Source organism: Bison bison, unplaced genomic scaffold (assembly GCF_000754665.1).
Source record: "Bison bison bison isolate TAMUID 2011002044 unplaced genomic scaffold, Bison_UMD1.0 scf7180017864098, whole genome shotgun sequence".
NCBI classification, from domain to species: Eukaryota; Metazoa; Chordata; class Mammalia; order Artiodactyla; family Bovidae; genus Bison; species Bison bison.
In genome coordinates, this window is record NW_011494670.1 from 5,196,798 (window position 1) to 5,217,906 (window position 21,109).

The 21,109-nt window shown below is 36.7% G+C and overlaps 1 protein-coding gene across 11 annotated transcripts in view; it reads left to right on the forward strand.

The window, feature by feature from the left end:
- DZIP3 (DAZ interacting zinc finger protein 3) overlaps positions 1–21,109 on the forward strand; it is a 144,704-nt gene that overhangs the window by 86,419 nt on the left and 37,176 nt on the right. For all 11 annotated transcript variants that reach the window (XM_010838572.1, XM_010838579.1, XM_010838580.1 and 8 more), the window contains 6 exons: positions 8,184–8,209; positions 12,861–13,026; positions 14,770–14,862; positions 14,986–15,113; positions 17,216–17,284; positions 19,750–19,846. In XM_010838572.1, the coding sequence (XP_010836874.1) occupies positions 8,184–8,209; positions 12,861–13,026; positions 14,770–14,862; positions 14,986–15,113; positions 17,216–17,284; positions 19,750–19,846 (579 nt within the window). The remainder of the gene's footprint in view (positions 1–8,183; positions 8,210–12,860; positions 13,027–14,769; positions 14,863–14,985; positions 15,114–17,215; positions 17,285–19,749; positions 19,847–21,109) is intronic.

Below are 21,109 nucleotides of genomic sequence, written 5' to 3' on the forward strand. Positions count from 1 at the left end.
TTTTAGCTAGCAAAGAAGCCTGCTTACAGTTTTATAGTAATGTCTCTCTGGGGCTGCGATTGTCCCCTTCCGGCTCTGGCTGCCTGTTACCGGAGGGGGAAGGTCTGCAGCCGACTATCTCTGTTCAGTCCTTTGTTCCGTGCGCGGGCCTGGTGGTGTCTTAGGTTGGGGCTGGCTTTTTGCGTGGTAGATATCCCACGAGTCTCGGTTTGCTAGCCCAAATTATTTCGCTCAGATAGCGCTCAGGGTATTCAGGCCAGATTCTTACTCTGAGCGATGCAGCCTGCGCCGCGCCTCCCTGCCCAGCCCCCGCTTGCTAATGGCGTGTGCAGGCGTCTGCGCTGCTTCTCCGCTGGGGGAGTTACCGTAGGGCTTGCAATCTGCGAGTTTTAATTGTTTATTTTTTCTCCCTGTTATGTTGCCCTCTGTGCTTCCAAAGCTTGGCACAGATTCAGCAGTGATAAGGTTTCCTGGTGTTTGGAAACTTCTCTCTTTTTAAGACTCCCTTCCCGGGACGGAACTCCGTCCCTCCCTCTTTTGTCTCTTTTTTTGGTCTTTTATATTTTTTCCTACCTCCTTTCGAAGAGTTGGGTTGCTTTTCTGGGTGCCTGATGTCCTCTGCCGGCATTCAGAAGTTGTTTTGTGGAATTTACTCGACGTTTAAATGCTCTTTTGATGAATTTGTGGGGGAGAAAGTGTTCTCCCCATCCTACTCCTCCGCCATCTTGGCTCCTCCCCTATTTATGGATTTTTATAAAACATTCTTAGTTTATTTCCAATTTATTTTATTAAAAAATTGAGATACCTTGAAAATAAAATAATAAGTTTATCGAGAAAAAATTTGGACACTAGAAGAGAAATCATATCCTTTATCTAAATTTTGAAGTATAAACCTAAAAAATGCTGAAAATTTTTCATATGACTATTTCATATACAGTAGTCCTGTTATACTCAATTGCTGTTATAGTAGGAAAGAATTGTCTAGTGTAATGAAAGCAACCAGTTATAAAAAGCTGAGTCCATCAAATTATCTAATCACGTGTTCTCCACATGAAAAATTCTAGTATGTAGAAATTTGTATGATACAGAGTGACTACAGAATCCTTATGCATGAAATTATATCCTCTGTTAATTATTTGATTTTCAGCATGTCTACCTAACAATATTTGAGGTACTAAAAACACCTATGAGGGATTCTCTGGATAAAGATGACAAAAAGAATAATTTATGTAGCAAATAGAGGGGATAATAAAATAACTTCTAACTAGTATGTATAGTAGTAAATTGTAAATAACTCTTGAGAGTTAGTTATTTCTTTCTTTCATCCCAATTTTATTCCCGACTCAGAGGAACTGACGTTAGAAGTAGAAAAGGAAGGTAAAGCAGATGGCAAAAGAATAGAAGCATTGAGGGAAAAAAATATGGCAGGAAATAAGCTCTTCAAAGTGGATGTCCTCTCTAAAGGGAAGTTGCTGAGATGCATGTAAGACAGGCTGATACATAAAGTTGGCATAAAGTTATCCTGGAAAGAGCTTAAAAGGAATTTTAGAAAGACAGGTATCTCCTGCTTTCTGAAGTTCACTTTATACCACTTTGTCTTTATGAAAGACCTGCATTAATATCTGTTTATGCTAACCAAAAGAAATCTGAAGAGGATTTTTGCTTATACAAAAAAAGTTACAGGCTTACTTCGTTTTATTGCACTTTGCTTTACTGTACTTTGCAGATACTGAATTTTTCACAAATAGAAGGTTTGTGGCAGCTCTGCATCAAACAAATCTAGTGGCACCATTTTCCCAATGGCATTTACTCACTTTGTTTCTGTGTTGCATTTTGGTAATTCTCACAATATTTCAAACTTCTAAATTATTATCATTTTGTCATTGTGATCTGTGATCAGTTATCTTTTTTTAGGTATAGTTGATTTACAGTATTATATTATTTTGGGGTACACAACATAGTGATTCAAAATTTTTATTGGTTATACTCCATTCGAAGTTATTATAAAATATTGGCTATATTCCCTGTGCTATATAATATATCCTTGTACTTTATTTTATACACAGTAGTTTGTATATCTTAACCCTCTCTTCCTGTGGTGTCCCTCCCCACTTCCCTATCCCTATTGGTAACAACTAGTTTGTCCACTATATATTTGCATCTGTTTCTATTTTGTTATATTTATTCATTTGTTTTACTTTTTAGATTCCATATGTAAGTGATAACATATAGTATTTGTCTTTCTCTGACTTTTTTCACTAATCCTAATGCTCTCTAGATACATCCATGTTGTCGCAAATGTAGAATTTCATTCTTTTTTCTGGCTGAGTAGTATTCCATTGTGTATATAAACCATAGTTTCTTTATCCATTCATCTCTTGATGGACATTTAGGTTGCTTCCATATCTTGGCTATCATAAATAATGCTTCTGTGAACATTGGGGTGCATGTATAGTTTCAAATTAGCATTTTCATTTTCTTTTCCTGTATGCTCAGGAGTGGAGTTGCTGTATCATGTGGTCATTGTACTGTTGGTTTCCTGAGGAACCTCTGTACTGTTCTCCATAGTGGCTACACCAGCTTCCATCCCCACCAATGGTGTACAGTGTTCTTTTTCTCCACATCCTTGCTGACATATATTTGTGGTCTTCTTGATCATGGCCATTCTGCTACATGTGGGGTGATCTCATTATGGTTTTGATTTGCATTTCTTTGATGATTAGCAGTGTTGAGCGTCTTTTCATGTGCCTTTTGGCCACCTGTATATCTTCTTTGAAAAAATGTCTATTCAGGTCTTCTGCCCATTATTTAGTCAGGTTATTTGGGTTTTCTTTTTTTTTATATACTGAATTGTATGAACTGTTTGTTTTGGAGATTAGCCCCTTTTTAGTCATATTGTTTGCAAATATTTTCTCCCATTCAGTAAGTTGTCTTCTCATTTTGGTCAGTGGTTTCCTTTGCTCTGTGAAAGTTTTTAATTAGGTCCCATTTGTTTACTTTTGCTTTTCTTTCCTGTGCTTTAGTTCAGTTGGTCAGTCGTGTCCGACTCTTTGCGACCCCATGAACCACAGCACGCCAGGCCTCCCTGTCCATCACCAACTCCTGGAATCTACCCAAACCCATGTCCATAGAGTCGGTGATGGCATCCAGTCATCTCATCCTCTGTCGTCCCCTTCTCCTCCTGCCCTCAATCTTTCCTAGCATCAGGGTCTTTTCAAATGAGTTACCTCTTCACATCAGGTGGCCAAAGAATGGGAAAGACTAGAGATCTCTTCAAGAAAATTAGTGATACCAAGGGAACATTTCATGCAAAGATGGGCTCAATGAAGGACAGAAATGGTACCCACTTTGTGGAGAAATTTTATCATAAACAGATATTGAATTTTGTCAAAAGCTTTCTCTGCATCTATTGAGATGACCATATGATTTCTGTTCTTCAGTCATTGTGGTATATTACATTGAGTAATTTGTAAATATTGAACCATCTTTGCATCCCTGGGTTAAATCCCACTTGAGGCGATCAGTGAGCTTTGATGTTAATATTGCAGTTGTTTTGGGCTGGTACAAATCATGCCCATATTAGATGGTGACCTTAAAAGATAAATGTGTATTCTGACTTCTCTACCAACCAGGGCTCCCCTGGTGGCTCAGTTGGTAAAGAATCCACCTGCAGTGTGGGAAACCTGGGATCATTCCCTGGGTTGGGAAGATCCCCTGGAGAAGCGAAGAGCTACCCACTTCAGTATTCTGGCCAGGAGAATTGCATGGACTGCACAGTCCATGGGGTCACAAAGAGTGAGACATCACTGAGCGACTTTCACTCACCAACCAGCTATTCCCTCATCTCTGTCCCTCTCCTTGGGTTTTCCTGTTCCCTGAGATGCAACAGTTGTTGAAATAGAGCAATTAATAACCTTGCAATAGCCGCTAAGTGTTCTAATGAAAGGAAGAGTTGCAGGTCTCTCGTTGCAAATCAAAAGCTAGAAATTATTAAGCTTAGTGAGGAAGTTATATTGAAAACTGTAATAGGCCTAAAGCTAGGCCTCTTATGCCAAACACTTAGCCAAGTTGTGAATGCAAAGGAAAAATACTTGAAAGAAATTAGAAGTGCTACTCCAGTGAACACAGGAGTGATAAGAAAGTGAAACAGCCTTATTGTTGATATAGAGAAAACTTTAGTGTTCTGGATAGAATATTAAATCAGCCACAACAGTCCCTTAAACTGAAGCTTAATCTAGAGGAAGGCACTTCAGTTCTGTAAAAGCTGAGAGAGGTGAGGAAACTGCAGAAGAAAAGTTTGGAGCCAGCAGAGGTTGGTTCAAGGAAAGAAGCCATCTCTATCATTTCAGATTATAAGGTGAAGCAGCAAGTGCTAATGTGGAAGCTGCAGAAGGTTATCCAGAAGACCTCGCGAATATAACTAATGTAGGTGATTATACCAAACAACAGATTTTCAGTGTAGTCAATACAGCCTTCTATTGGAAGAAGATGCCATCTAGGGCTTTCATCTAGCTAGAGAAGAAAAGTAATGCCTGTCTTCAAAACTCCAAGACACAGGCTGACTCTCTTGTTGGGGGCTGATGTAGCTAGTAATTTTAAGTAGAAGCCAGTGCTTATTTACCATTCTGAAAATCCTAGCAAAAAGAATTGTGCTAAATCAACTCTGCCCTCTAGAAATGGAACAACATATCTGGATGACAACACATCTCTTTACAACATGGTTTACTAAATATTTTAAGCCTACTCTAGAGACTTACTGCTTAGAAGGAAAGATTTCTTTCAAAATATTACTGCTCATTGACAGTATATCTGGTCACCCAGGAGCTCTGATGGAAATCTACAATGATATTAATATTGTTTTCATGCCTGCTAACACAACATCCATTCTGCAGCCTGTGGATGAAGGAGTCATTTCAACTTTCAAGTCTTATTATTTAAGAAATACATTTTGAGAGGCTTCAGTTGCCATAAATAGTGATTCCTTTGATGAATTTGGGAAAAGTCAATTGAAAACCTCTGGAAGGATTCACCTTTCTAGATGCCATTAAAAATATTAATAATTAATGGAAAGAGGTAAAAATATCAACATTAACAGGAGTTTGGAAGAAGCTGATTCCAGCCCTCATATGACACTGATGGATTTAAGACTTCAGTAGAGAAAGTAATTGCAGATGTGAAAATAGCAAGAGAACTAGAAATAGAAGTGGAGCTTGAAGATGTGACTGAATTGCTACAATCTCATGATAAAACTTTAATGGGTGAAGAGTTGCTTCTTTCAGTTGAGCAAAGAAAGTAGTTTCCTGAGATGAAATCTACTCCTGGTGATAGTTCCATAAATACTGTTGAAATGACAACAAAGGATTAGAAGATGACATAAACTTAACTGCAGGGTTTGAGAGGACTGATTCCAATTTTGAAAGAAGATCTACTGTGGGTGAAATGCTATCAAAACAGCATTGCATGCTACAGAGAAATCATTTGTGAAAGAAAGAGTTGATCAACGTGATAAACTTTGTTGTTGTCTTATTTTAAGAAATTAGCACAGCCATTGCCACTTTTAGCAACCGTCACCCTGATTAGTCGGCAGCCGTCAACACCAAGACAAGACCATATACCAAAGAAAAGATTGCAGTTTGCTGAAAATTTAGATGATGGTTAGTATTTTTAACAATAAAGTTTTTACAATTAAATTATACACATTCTTTTTTTAAGACATAATGTTATTATCACACACTTACTTGCATGCAATATAGTATAAACATAATTTTTATATGTACCAGGAAATCCAAAAATTTATGTGACTTGCTTTATTGCAATATTCACCTTATTGAGGTTGTCTGGAACCAAACCTTCATTACATCTAAGGTGTGCCTGTAACTATTTCTTCAGTTTGTGTAGTTCCTTTTGGAGAAGGAAATGGCAACCCACTCCAGTGTTCTTGCCTGGAGAATCCTATGGACAGAGGGGCCTGGTGGGCTGTGGTCTATGGGGTTGCAAAGAGTTGGACACGACTAAGTAACTAACACATGCCATTTCAGCTTTGGAAAGGTGTCATAAAAATGATGTACTTTTGGGCAGCTGGGGAACTGATTATTACTAGATGTATTCATTCAGTTCAGTTCAGTTCAGTTCCATCACTCAGTCGTGTCCGACTCTTTGTGACCCCATGAATCACAGCACACCAGGCCTCCCTGTCCATCACCAACTCCTGGAGTTCACTCAAACTCATGTCCATCGAGTCAGTGATGCCATCCAGCCATCTCATCCTCTGTCGTCCCCTTCTCCTCCTGCCCTCAATCTCTCCCAGCATCAGTCTTTTCTAATGAGTCAACTCTTCGCATCAGGTGGCCATAGTATTGGAGTTTCAGCTTTAGCATCAGTCCTTCCAAAGAACACCCAGGACTGATCTCCTTTAGGTTGGATCTCCTTGCAGTCCAAGGGACTCTCAAGAGTCTTCTCCAACACCACAGTTCAAAAGCATCAATTCTTTGGCACTCAGCTTTCTTCACAGTCCAACTCTCACATCCATACATGACCACTGGAAAAACCATAGCCTTGACTAGATGGACCTTTGTTGGCAAAGTAATATCTTTGCTTTTCAATATGATATCTAGGTTGATCATAACTTTCCTTCCAAGATGTATTCATTATGAACAACCAAAGCTGTTTTCAATTTAGTTATTCAGGTACACTCAAGGCAGGAGTTGATAATTCTAAATTGTAGAATCAAATTGGCACTGGACATTGATCAGACAATGAAATGCAAAAATCCTCTTAGTATGCAGACAGCAAAGCAAAACAAATTAGTAAGTTTATCATAGAATCTGTGGGGAAAGAGACCAGAATTTTTTTGTAAACAAGAGATGATAGTAGAAATTAATACTGTAATTTACAGTAGTAGTAGAAGGGTGATATATGAGTAATTAATATGTTGTGTCATTGATTTTACCTTTATTTAATAGGTTGCCTTTATAGTTTTGTTTTAATGAAAATAAAATTTAGGGCTATTTAACTTTTCCTCCCAATTGTGATCTCCCTAGCATTTTTTTCCCTGTAAGATTCTTAGTATATCAGTCTGCTTTCTCTTTACATGTAGATTTTTCAAGAATGCTTGTAATTAGTGTCAGATTTCATAAATGAGAATTACATATACCCTGTCCTAAGATATAGCAATAGGTACAAACTCAACCTCAACACTCATTTCCATTATCTGAATTTGTGTGTGTGTGTTTCACGACTCAGTGGTTAGATAACAAAATCGATTTGGTAGGCCACGGCTATAATTTTAGAAAAGGAAAAGAATTAGTATGAATAAAAAAATCCTAGAGTTCCTCACGCATTATCTTAGTTTAGGCTACTATAGCAAACTACCATAGATTGGATGGCTTAAACAAGATTTTTGTTTTTCACAGTTCTGGAGGCTGAGAAATTCAAGATCAAGGTACTAGCCAATTCAGTGTCTGGTGAAGGCCCTCTTCTTAATATGCAGAAGAAGGCCCTCTTCTTATAGCTACCTTTTTGCTATCTTATTACATGTTGAAGAAAGAGAGTGAGTGAGCATGCACAAGCAAGCAAGCTAGCTCTCTGATCTCTTCTTATAATGGCACTGATCCTGTCATCAAGGCTCCACATCATGTAAACCTAATTACCTCCCAATGGCCATACCTCCAATTACCATCACATTGAGGGTCAGGGTTTCAATGTAAGAATTTTGGAGACATGCAAGCATGTAGTCCGTAGCACACATAATATGAGTAAGATTTGTTTCATGGAACTTATGTTTCAGTTTCATGCTTGTGTATAAAAATAGCTATGTAAGTGCATTTAAGTCATAATGTAAAATATATTTATTTTGGTTGTGGTCAGAAAGCTTGCTGGTGGTGGTGGTTGTGGTGTAGTCACTGAGTTGTGTCCAGCCCTTGTGACCCCATGGACTGTAGCCTGCTGGGCTCCTCTATCCATGAGATTTCCCAGGCAAGAATACTAGAGTGGGATTGCCATGCCCTTCTTCAGGGGATCTTCCCAACCCAAGAATCAAACCCTCTTGCATTACAGGCATATTCTTTAGACCTTTGAGCCACCAAAAATCCCCCCAAAACTTGAGAAATGTCTAAATTCAGTTAGATTAGGTACTGTACCAACATAGTTAATATATAATACTAATTCTTGATGTTGTTTTTCAGAATAAGGAATCAAAAGAAGAGCAAGTGTAAGTATTTATTTCATTTTAAAATTTTTCTTAGTACTTTCAAGTGTGCTTTACCAGTATGACACAACCTTGCTTTGGTACATATTCTCAGAATATGGTAATATTCTTAAGAGAAGAAAAGACAGTTTTTTTATCTTAATAAGTTGTCGGGTTTTTTATTGAAAGTGACAGAAAGTTAAATTATCACTTGTTTTTTATTGAAAGTGACAAAGTTAAATTATCACTTGTTTTGGGAGAATATAATCTCTTACATTTTTCTGTGTGGCTACTCAAGAGTCATCCAATGCCTACTGCTTTATTCAAGGACTAAATTTGTTTCCAGCATAAAATCTTTTGAAATACAGTCTAGATTACAGTTAGCCAATGTAGATGAAATAAAATTTAACCTTAAAGACAGATTATCTTTTGTCCCAGTAACCCCTTTTACAAAAAGAGTTTCATGTGGTTTGGTTTGTTTAATTAATCTGTCTTATTTTTTTTATAATCCCAGTTGTTAACAGTGAATTTTGAACCTTTACTGAACACCTTTTAATGTCTGAAGATAATTGTGAGCTATATTCTCCAGCAACATGATTAATGACAGTGTAGTAGAGGAAGGAAGTAGGGGAGACATCCTATGAAGAGATCAGTTAAAAGTTTTGTTAAGTAGTTATAGAGAACTCTCTATAAGGACATACTTATCTTTAAAATGGTAACAAGAACATACTTTGTTAGCTTTAAAGCATCTTGTAGTTGATATTTTCTCATTGATAATGGACATGATCCACTTGGTACATTAGTAGTTCATCATCCAAGGTGGGTTTTCACTTTCTCTGTCAACAAGTTGAGCCACTAAACTGATAGTGTATGTCTGTGTCTTTTCAAGGTTATGTCTGTTGTTGTTGTTCAATCATTAAGTCTTGTCTGACTCTTTGTGACCCCGTGGACTGCAGCACACCAGGCTTCCCTGTCCTTCACTATCTCCCAGAGTTTGCTCAAATTCACGTCCATTGAGTCGATGAGGGTATCTAACCATCTCATCCTCTGCTGCTCTTTTCTCCTTTTGCCTTTAATCTTTCCCAGCTTCTGGGCCTTTGCCAGTGAGTTGGCTTTTCACATCAGGTGGCCGAAGTATCGGAGCTTCCACTTCAGCATCAGTCCTTCCAAAGAACATTCTGGGTTGATTTTCTTTAGGATTGACTGATTTGATGTTCTTGAAGTCCAAGGGACCATCAAGAATCTTCCCCAGGACTGCAGTTTGAAAACATCAATTCTCAGCACTCAGCCTTCTTTATGGTCCAAGTCTCACATCCTTATATGACTACTGGAAAAACCACAGCTTTAACTATACAGACCTTTGTTGGCAAATTCATGTCTCTGCTTCCTAATATGTTGTCTAGGTTTGTCATAGCTTTCCTTCCAAGGAGTGAACATCTTTTAATTTAATGCCTGCAGTCACTGGACCATCTGCAGTGATTTTGGAGCCCAAGAAAATAAAGTCTGTCACTGCTTTCACTTTCCCCCCTTCTATTTGCCATGAAATGATGTAACCGGATGCAATGATCTTAGTTTTTTGAATGTTGAGTTTTAAGCCAACTTTTTCACTCTTCTTTCACCCTCATCAAGAGGCTCTTTAGTTCCTCTCACTTTTTGCCATTAGAGTGGTATCATCTGCATATCTGAGGTCGTTGGTATTTCTCCTGGCAATCTTGATTCCAGGTATGAATGAATGAATGAATGAATCTTGATTCATTCATCTAGCCTGGCATTTCACATAATATACTCTGCACATAAGATAAATAAGCAGGGTGACAATATACAGCCTTGATGTACTCCTTTCCCAATTTTGAATCAGTCAGTTGTTCCATGTCCAGTTCTAACTGTTAATTCTTGGCATACAGGTTTCTCAGGAGACAGGAAAGGTGGTCTGATATTCCCATCTCTTTAAGAATTTTCCATAGTTGTTGTGATCCATACAGTCAAAGACATTAGCGTAGGTAATGAAGCAGAAGTAAATGTTTTTCTTCAACTCCCTTGCTTTCTCCATGATCCAATAATCTGGTCCCTCTGCCTCTTTGAAATCCAGCTTGTGCATCTGGGAGTTCCCGGTTCACATACTGCTGAAGCCTAGCTTGAAGGATTTTGAGCATAATCTTGCTAGTATGTGAAATGAGCACAATTGTACAGTAGTTTGAACATTCTTTGGCATTACCTTTCTTTGGGATTGGAATGAAGACTTAACGTTTTCTAGTTCTCTGGCTACTAAGTCTTCCAAATTTGTTAACATATCGAGTGTAGCATTTTAACAGCATCATCTTTTAGGATTTTAAATAGCTCAGCTGAAATTATGTCACCTCCACTAGCTTTGTTCCTAGTAATGCTTCCTAAAGCCCACTTGATTTCACACTCCTAGATGTCTGGCTCTAGGTGAGTGATCATACCATCATGGTTATCTGGGTCATTAAGACCTTTTTTGTGTAGTTTTTCTTTGTATTCTTGCCACCATCTCTTAATTTCTTCTGCTTCTGTTAAATCTTTATCATTTCTATCCTTTATCATGCCCATCCTTACGTGAAGTGTTCCCTTAATATCTCCAATTTTCTTGAAGATATATCTAGGCTTTCCCATTATATTGTTTTCCTCCATTTCTTTGCATTGTTCATTTAAGAAGGCTTTCTTACCTCTCTTTGCTATTCTCTGGAACTCTGCATTCCGTTGAGTCTATCTTTCCCTTTCTCCCTTGCCTTTTACTTCCTCAGCTGTTTGGAAAGCTTCCTCAGACAACACTTGGTCTTCTTGCACATCTTTTTCTTTGGGGTGGTTTGATCAAGGCCTCCTGTACAGTGTTACAAACCTCTGTTCATAGTTCCTTAGGCACTCATGTCTACCAGATCTAACCCCTTGAATCTTTCCTTCACCTCCACTGTATAATCATAAAGGATGATTTAGGTCATACCTGAATGGCCTCATGGTTTTCCCTACTTTCTTCAATTTAAGACTGAATTTGGCAATAAGGAGCTCATGATCTGAGCCACAGCCAGCTCCAGGTCTTGTTTTTACCGACTGTATAGAGCTTCTTCATCTTTGCTGCAAAAAACACAATTAGTTTGATTTCATTATTGACCATCTGGTGATGTCCACGTGTGGAGTTGTCTCTTGGGTTGTTGGAAAAGAGTGTTTGCTATGACTAGTGAAAAAGTAAGTTTATGTCTAGATACCATAAATGTAAATTATTAAAGGATGAAACAGTATAATCAGTCATTTTGCTTCTTTTCACTTACACCATAGACCCAAACCTGGATGATCATCAAATCACCCAGGGAACTTTGTTTTAAATGAAAAATTTCAAAACACACAAAAGTAAAGAGAATAATAACAGTATATCTATGTTTGTAGGTATACCTGTCATCCTGATTTTACAGTTTTCATTGTTTTCCCACATTTGCTTCATTCTTCCCTTCATATTTATTTTTTGAGTGCTTTCAGTCTCAAAACTGTATAATTTTATCTATACATGCTTCAGTTTGCATCTCTTTAATAGAAGAATATTTTCCTATATTATCACAATGCTATTATCATACTTTAAAAATTTAGAAGTAACCTTTTCTAGCTTTTCAAAAGTATAAATTCATATTTTTGCATCTGTTGTGGTTTCAGGAAGAATATAAATTTTAAAAAACTGTTGAAGTAATATGGAAAACTGAGTTTTGAAACTGTGGTCTAAAGTAATTTATTTCATTGAACTTTCCAAAATGTTTGAGTTAGTCTAGAATACTTCAGTGATATGTAATGACTGTTCTATAGTGTTTTACAAGTTATTCTACAAGCATAATATGTCCTTTTTTCTAGATCTCATTGACCTAAAATAAGTACTAATGCATCTATTTTCTTTCTATTTGCTAATAAAGTCGAGTAATTTATATCATGCTATATGTAAAAGTACTATTTCTTGTTATTATTCAGTGAGATTAGGAAGGAAATTCATAGCTACTAAATAGTAGGCCAACTGAAATGATACTAGCATGCATTTAAATTTTAGACATACGCATAAAAATGAGTTAATTGCCATTGTACTTATAGTATTTCCTTTCTTTTCTCAGTGGTTTCTAGTTACTGAAATTCATTATTACTACGGCTTGTTTTTTTTTTTTTTGAATAAAATCTTGTTACAAAAAAAAAACCCTGTTACAAAACAAACCTCCATCTTAAATCTGCTTTATGTATGTTACTATTCGGAGCCCTCTATTTAAATATACATGAGACCTAAGCACTGAAGTTGATCAAACCAACCTGCCTGTCAGGAATACTGTAATGATTAAATAATAGGGCAGATGTGGAAATGCTTGTCAATATTTCCCAAAGTATTGTTTCTCAAAGTAACTGATATATAATTAACATAATTATAACTTGAAAAATGAACTCCATGGTCTCATAATTCTTAGAAGCACTACTATGAACAGAATAGGTACCTCAATTGAGTGCTATCTCAAATACGCTAAAATTGATTGTGAGTCTCCAAAAGAAATACATGGTATCGGCACTGTCCAAACTTTGAACCTTTCTGATCTAAGCATCTCATAAGACCAGTACAATATTAATTTGGGAAATAATGGCTTAGATGAAAAACACTATACAGTTATAAAAGGTCACATTGGTTATGTCACCACTATAGCCCAAATATGATAGGAAAGGAAGAGCAGTTGAAGAAAGAACAAGCCAATCTGTATGCAGTCAGTAGATTTATGAAAGATGATGCAAGCAATATTCAAGAAGATTCTACGACTGAAGACAAGTTCTGTAGTCTGGATGAATTGCATATTCTGGACATGATACAGCAGGTAAGCCTGATTGGAGAGGGTACAGTCCTGCCTTCCTTCTTCCAGAATAATTGTTAACCATTTTCTCCCCACGACTCTTGGAACATCACATTAACCTAGTGATTTACGTTGTGTTTGTGAGGAAAAAGAAAAAGTAGGAAAGGATGGACAGAGGGATGGCTGACATAAAAAAGAACTCTAGGAACTAGAAACTCTTCACTTCAGTCCTCAAACCATTTCCTGGTTTTAAGTATTGGGCAGAGTTGATTACAGATGCATACTTTATAAAGAGTTTTCAAATAACACAAGGAAGAAAAAATACCCTAGCATAATCCCATTGGATTAAATTTCATTAGGAAAATAGCTTTATAAAACAAAGCTACTTTCACTTGTTAGATAATTAAACTTGGCTGTTACAAAGAAATATCTACAAAAATATTAATAACAACACTTTTTTGGATTCCTTTCCTGTTAGTAGTCAGTGCTGGTGATGACATACATATATGAAGGTGCACGTGAGCATGATCTATGTGCTTAACAGAGCACTTAATGAGACAAAACTATGAAAGCTTTTTTGTGTGTGTGTGAAAAACCACAGGATTTACTTACCCATGAGAATTTTATACTGAGATAATTTTATGATAACCTGTTCCAGGGTTTAAGTATAATAATATATAGTATATAGTATCGATAATATTGATTGTCTAAGGCAACAGTTAGTGCAAATGATTCTCTGACTGATAGTACATTAGTATGATTGTCATATCTTTCTGTCTCCTTTCCAATTAAAATACATAAAGTTTAACTGAAATGACATTTTCTAGGCTTTGGATGTCACACTAAGGTTTAAATATGGGGTCTTTAGTTTTCATTCAACAGCTATGAGAACTCAGAATCAAAATGTCACACACATTTTGAAAAATGTTTATTCATTCATTTTTTCAAAAATCACTTAGCACCTACTTTGTGTCAAGAGGTATGCCAAGATATGGTCCCTGTGATGATAGTGTTTATAATCCAGTGGAGAAATTGAACATTAACCTAAGGTGATAATTCCTAAGGTAATAATTAGGGACTTGAGCAATCACGATTGCCTGAGTTAGAATTCTGGCTCTTCACTTACTGTGTGACCTTGGGCAAGCTACCTAGTTTTATCATCTCTAAAACAGGAATATCAAGTACCTTCTTCATATGATCTTGTGACAACAAAAGCATTATGAAAAAAACTTTAAAAATGGTGAGCTTGCAGTTAACATTATCCAGTAGTAGCAGCAGCAGACAAATAACTCTGGTACTGTTCAGTGAATGCTGTGATTGGAGAGAGGTAGATTTATTTAAACTAATCAGAGAATGATGTTTGCATTGAAAGCTATAATGTGTGAGTTAGCAACTTAAATACCCACCAAATAACTAAAATAGTAGTGCTTTTCCTTTAAATAACTGTCATATTAAGTGCTTTTTTTTAAAGTTACTTATGTATTTCTGTCTGTGCTGGGTCTTTGTTGCTGTGTGGGTTTTTCTGTAGCTGTGGCAAGTGGGGGCTGCTCTCTCATTGCGGTATGCATGCATTTCATTGCGGTGGCTTCTCTGGTTGTGGAGCACAGGCTTAGTTGCTCCACAGAATATAGGATCTTCCAGGAGAGGGATTGAACCCATGACACATACATTGGTAGGTGGATTCTTTACCACTGAGCCACGAGGGAAGTCCCCTAAGTGCTTTTTTAAAGAGAAAAATAAAGCATTCATATTCCATTTGCTCAATAGGGCTCAACCAAGATAACTACAGAATATGGAGAAACTGAGAAGGAAAAGCTCGCTCGACAACGGCAGCTTTGTAAATTGCACTATCAGTGTGAAGTAAGTACTTTTGCCCTTAGATCTGAGGCAAGTTAGAGATAGTTTTTGAAGAGTCCAATTTTTTTCTTTAAATTTCTGAAGACTTGAACAAAATTAGTTGAAATAATATTTTTCATTAATCAGGATTTCAAAAGACAGTTGAAAACAGTGACTTTGTGGTGGCAAGAAAACCAAATGCAGATTAAAAAGAAAGATAAAATCATCGCATCTCTTAACCAACAAGTGGCTTTTGGAATCAGTAAGATGTCCAAGTAAGTGCAAATCTGTTGATAGAAGAAAATCCTGTGTTAAAAGGTAATCCCTATGTAGCCACTAGGTGGCATTGTGACTGCACATTAGGAACTGCCAACCACAAGGACTGCACTTGCTAAAAAACCCACTGTATTTTTGCCTTGCCAGCTGGATTGAGAAATAAGCAATTGCTCACTCTGTATATCAGCTTTTCATATATTGGCTGAATAAGTGTGAAGATAATAGAATTACATGAGAATGATAATTAACTTTCAGGTCATGGCTCTAATTTGTAAAAATGTGACTAATGATTGGCTGGTTTATAGCATATGAGAATTACATTTCTCAAAGACATCACTGACTCACTTTTATACTTTTTAATGTTGGTTTCTGAGAGTGTGTTTTAAGCACAAGATATTGAAAACAAATCAAATTCCTGGAGAATCTTTTCTCCCCTATCAATCTCATATCTCTTACAACCTTAAGTATTAAATGCCTAAGACTAAAAATTCTGATTTAATATGGAAAATTAGTATCCTGCTCCATTCTTTTTAATCTAGCCACTGGCTCAAACCACTATTGAGTGAAATAGTAGTATAATTTGTAACATATTATTTTGATAAACAGTGATACCACAAAATACCAGTCACTGCAGTTCCCAGCAGAAAAGGCAGTGGCAACCCACTCCAGTACTCCTGCCTGGAAAATCCCATGGGCGGAGGAGCCTGGAAGGCTGCAGTCCACGGGCTTGCGAAGAGTCGGACATGACTGAGCGACCTTTCACTTTCACTTTTCACTTTCATGCTTTGGAGAAGGAAATGGTAACCCACTCCAGTGTTCTTGCCTGGAGAATCCCAGGGACGGGGGAGCCTGGTGGGCTGCTGTCTCTGTGGTCGCACAGAGTTGGACACGACTGAAGTGACTTAGCAGCAGCAGCAGCAGTTCCTAGACTGCTAATAATGAAAATAGGTTCTAGGGAGTACCTCAATGTAAGGAACCCATGATGCCAATTGGAAAATTGGAAAAATGCTTGACAGAGATTTTGGTCTTAAATTTTCTCCCACATAACATATCATTCAACCTGAAGGGGTTTTAAGGAAGAACAGGATGCCATACCTCTGGCAACATGATATCACTTGCAAACACTTTCAGGTTTGTGGACCTAAAATAGGTGGGGCAAACTAAACTGGCTGACATCACTTAAGAAACCACACTTCAGGATTCAAAACTTTGTCTTTTAGCCTGGAAGATAATGACCAATCCACGAGTATGTTACATAGCATCAGAGATCAGAAAAGCAATGCCACCCATGCAGCTGCCTTTCTCCTTCACTATCTAAGATGTTCCTCTTCAATTCTGATACCTTACCCAGTGTAAGCAACCAGTTATAAAAAGCTGAGTCCATCAAATTCTCTAATCAAGTGTTCTCATGAAAGATTCTAGCTTGTGTGTTCATTGTGTGAGGACATCAAACATTTATCAGGTTCCCACGGTGTGCAAACAATTATGCAAGGACATGTAAAAGATGCCAAGATGTATCAGATATTAACTGTGAGCTTGTGGAAAATATAGATTAATATGAGAGGATTAAAATTACATACAATAGAGGGACCACCACTTCACCAACAGGTAGTAGCTTCTTGAGTTGCAAGTCCTCCTTAAAATTAAAACACCCTGGATAGAACACAGCAAACATAGGAAGACTCTGAAAGGTAGAAGAAGAAAGGTGACTGTCTAGAAACCTTGGAACTTGAAGAATGATGTGACAGTGATTTTTCTTATTGCCTTCCATGTATACTAGACAGGGCACTGCAGAAACCTCCAACGTAGAATTGCTAGTAAGCACAGGGGAGGGGGGGAGGGGAGCACTAAAGCACCAAGAAAAGTCTGTTCCCTTTAACCAAATGATGAGGGAAAGGAAGATAGAATAACATGAAACCTTTTTGGCACTACACATTTACTCCAGCCAAACACCAGTAGCTCCACACCACTCCCCCCGGACACAGGTGCTGCACTTTGACAAAAGATGGACATACTTGGTTCCTCCTCAGCCACAAATAGAATTGTTCTGACTATTAATAACAAATGATTTCTAACATTTTATGGCATTCTTTCTTCTTAGATTACAGCGTCAGAGCCATGCTAAAGATAATGAAATCAAGAACCTTAAAGAGCAACTTTCTATGAAAAGGTAACAAACAGCTGGTCCTACAATAGACTACTGTCAGAGACTAGGGCTTATGAGTTCTTTTCCCTTTATTGCAATCATTACTGCTATCTGTGACTGCTTTATGAAACTGGCTAAGTTTTGTTCTGATTCATACGTTTTTTTTATAATTGTTTTGAGATCTAATTCATATAGAATAAGATTCACCCTGTTAAAGTATACAATTACTTGGTTTTTAGTATATTCACAGAGGATTACAACTGTCACCACTATCCAATTCCAGGACATTTTTATCACCCTAAAAAGAAACCCTGGATCCATTAGAAATCACTGATTCTCTTTTCCCCCAACTTCTGGAAACCACTACTCTTTTTTTTTTTTTTGGTCTGGACATTTCATATAAATGGAGTCATATAATACATGCCTCTTCTGATTAACTTCTTTCACTTACCATGATGTTTTCAAGGTTCATCCATATTGCAGCAGGTATCAATACTCATTTCTTTTTTATGGACAAATAATATTCCATTATATGGACATTTCATTTGTTTCCAGTTTTTGACTATTATCAGTAATGCTCTTATGAATATTTGTGTACAAATTTTTTGTGTGGACATATGCTTTTAGTTCTCTTGGGTATATACCTAAGAGTAGACTTGGTAAGACATGCAGCAAGCTCTGTGTTTAACTTTTGGAGGAACTGCCAGACTGTCTTCTAAGTGACTGTACCATTTTACAATCCCACCAGCAATGTATGAGTATTTTGATTCTCTACATTCTCACCAATACTTATGTTACCTGTTTTTGTTTCACCCATCATAGTATTTGTGAAGCGGTATGTATCTTTGTGGTTTTTATTTGCATTTTCCTAATAATTATCTTTTCATGTGCTTACTGTCTGTCTGTGTATCTACTTGGAGAAATGTCCACTTACTTCCTTTGAATATTTGTAATATTAGATTGTTTCTCTTTCACTGGGCTTCCCTAGTGGCTAAGTTGGTAAAGAATCTGTCCGCAACGCAGGAGACCTGGGTTCGATCCCTGAGTCAGGAAGATCCCCTGGAGAAGAAACTGGCAACCCACTCTAGTACTCTTTCCTGGAGAATTCCGTGGACAGAGGAGCCAGGCAGGCTACAGTCCATGGGATCGCAGTCGGGCTTGACTGTGTGATTGACTTTCACTTTCACTTTTTTCTCTTATAACTATTAAGAGTTCTTTGTATATTCTGGACACAAGTTTCTTGTCAGATACATGATTTATAAATATTTTCTTCCATTCTGTGGATTGTGTTTTTACTTCGTTGATGAAATCCAATTAATTTTTTTCTCTCATAGGCAAAATTTTCACAACATTCGATGGCATTATAATTCCTTTTTGTTGACTCTTCCATATTTTATGATTTTTCCCCTCAAAATACTCTGGCCTTAATGGATATTAACAACATATTGTTTTATCAAGCTTCTCATAAATGTTTGTCAGGTATTGACAAAGCATCCAGATGTTTCTAATAATAAAGCAATGAGGAAAGCCTTGTGAAAAAGTTCCTATTACAATGCTATATGTCCAATTAAATACTTTCATTGGGAATATAATTTGGTATGTATGGTCTAGTGTTCTGGGGCTGAAGTGTAGGAAGTTGAAATGGGTTAGGAAAAAGAGAAACCTCATAGGTAGCCATTTTCCATAATGTCCTTCATAAATAATATCCTTATCAGCATCTCCTCTCTTTCTCAACCTACAGGAGTTGTTTTCATTCTGAGGTACTGAATATGAGCACTGAGATAACCAATAAAATATTTTAATACAGTAATGTAGCTTTATTACAGGGGTGGTTGCTATTGTTGTAACATAAAAAGGCTTGTAGAAACTTTATTTGATGTAAAATTTGTTAATAATAATAGCTTATTACTTAGTACTAAATATATGCCAGATGCAAGTACTTGAAATATATTATCTGAATGAATGTTTCACAACAACTCTTTGAGGTAAGTAATATAGTTTTCTCCATTTTTCTATGTAAGGAAACTGAGGTATAGAGAAGTAACTTGTTCATGATTTCTTTTTTTTTTAGATGCAATTGAAAGTTTAATGATCTTATTTTTTTTTTAATTTTACATTTTTTTTTAAATTTTATTTTATTTTTAAACTTTACAATATTGTATTGGTTTTGCCAAATATCAAAATGAATCCGCCATGATTTCACATTTAATAAGTTATGAAGGTCAGATTCATCTTCAGACAGCTTGATTTCAGAGCCAAGTTTTAAATCATAACCTCTGTACTGACAACTTTAAACCTTCCACACTCATGATAGTAAAGGATAACACTAAGGGTTAAGCAGTGTCTCTTCTTGCTTCTATGTGCCGTATAGTTTTCAGGAAATCATTTCCTATTCATTGAATAGCTTGTATCTGTGTGCCTCCTGAATAAAGTGGAAGAGTCTGACCTTGCTGCAATGTTACTGACTCTTTAATTATCATATATTTCAGATCTCAGTGGGAAATGGAGAAGCATAATCTGGAAAGCACGATTAAAACATACTTAAACAAACTGAATGCAGAAACTAGCAGGGCTTTAACAGCTGAGGTAAAAAAAAAAGAGAGAGAGAGAGATGGAGTTGGGGAGGGAAGTTTTACTTGTGTACTAGTAAATACTAAAATACTAAATAATTTTGAAAAGATTGTTTTTTGAATAAACAGAATTAAAACATCATAGGACCAGCCAGAAAAACCCAGTTCAAACTCTTGTGCTTTTCTTTTGACTCATTGGCGTTTTGTATGTTTACTTGAAGGTTGATGATCTTATGTTGTTTTCCCCCAAATGACTCCAAGAAATTGGTTTGCTTCAGTATATATATCGTACTGATTTTGGAAAATTCTTATTAAACCAGGTGACTAAGCCAAATGTCTAAGAATAATATTTCACTGCTGCTATATAAATCCTTTCTTTTCTGTTTAACTGTATAGATATTTCAAAACCACACACACACCATACATTCCAGTCAAAAACTAACTTACCTCTTCCCCTAGAAAGTCATCCAGTCTCTCCTAAGTTATTTTTGAACACCACAGCTAGGATTTCTCAAAAGAAATATGATTTTATGTATGTGTATAATTTTTATTTGTAGATAACCAAACGATGTAAAATAAAATTCAAATTTTTGGAGAGCTTGTTGACATTAAAATCATCACAAACCTTCTCACCTTTGTCATGGGTAAGGTCTATTTTTAACAGAGTACTCTGAAATCCAGAGCTCAACAATCAAAGGTTGATATCTGCACCAAAAATCCCTGGAGAGTGATGTATTGGAGTACTAAATTTAACTGGGAAAAGAAAATGACTTCAGATTACCTTAAGAACTCAAGTTTATAGACTTTTTCACTGCTTTTAATTGGAAAGTTTCTACTTCAGTTATTAATTTTAGAAACACTTAATGCTGTCCAAGAGTATAGTAAGCTACCTTCAGTGAATATTGAGTGATCCATAGAAAAAAACAAAGGCCAAATGACCATGCATCAATAATACATGGAGAGACATCAGACTAGATGATCTCCAAGCCACATTTGGATGGCATAGTCCTATATGATCTCATTGTTTTCTTACTCCTTCATCAATTAAAACAAAAGTCAAACAGCAGGACTTCTTTTGAGTGTGCTTAAACTTTGCGGATGACACCACCCTTATGGCAGAAAGTGAAGAGGAACTAAAAAGCCTCTTGATGAAAGTGAAAGAGGAAAGTGAAAATGTTGGCTTAAAGCTCAACATTCAGAAAACTAAGATCATGGCATCTGGTCCCATCACTTCATGGCAAATAGATGGGGAAACAGTGGAAACAGTGTCAGACTTTAT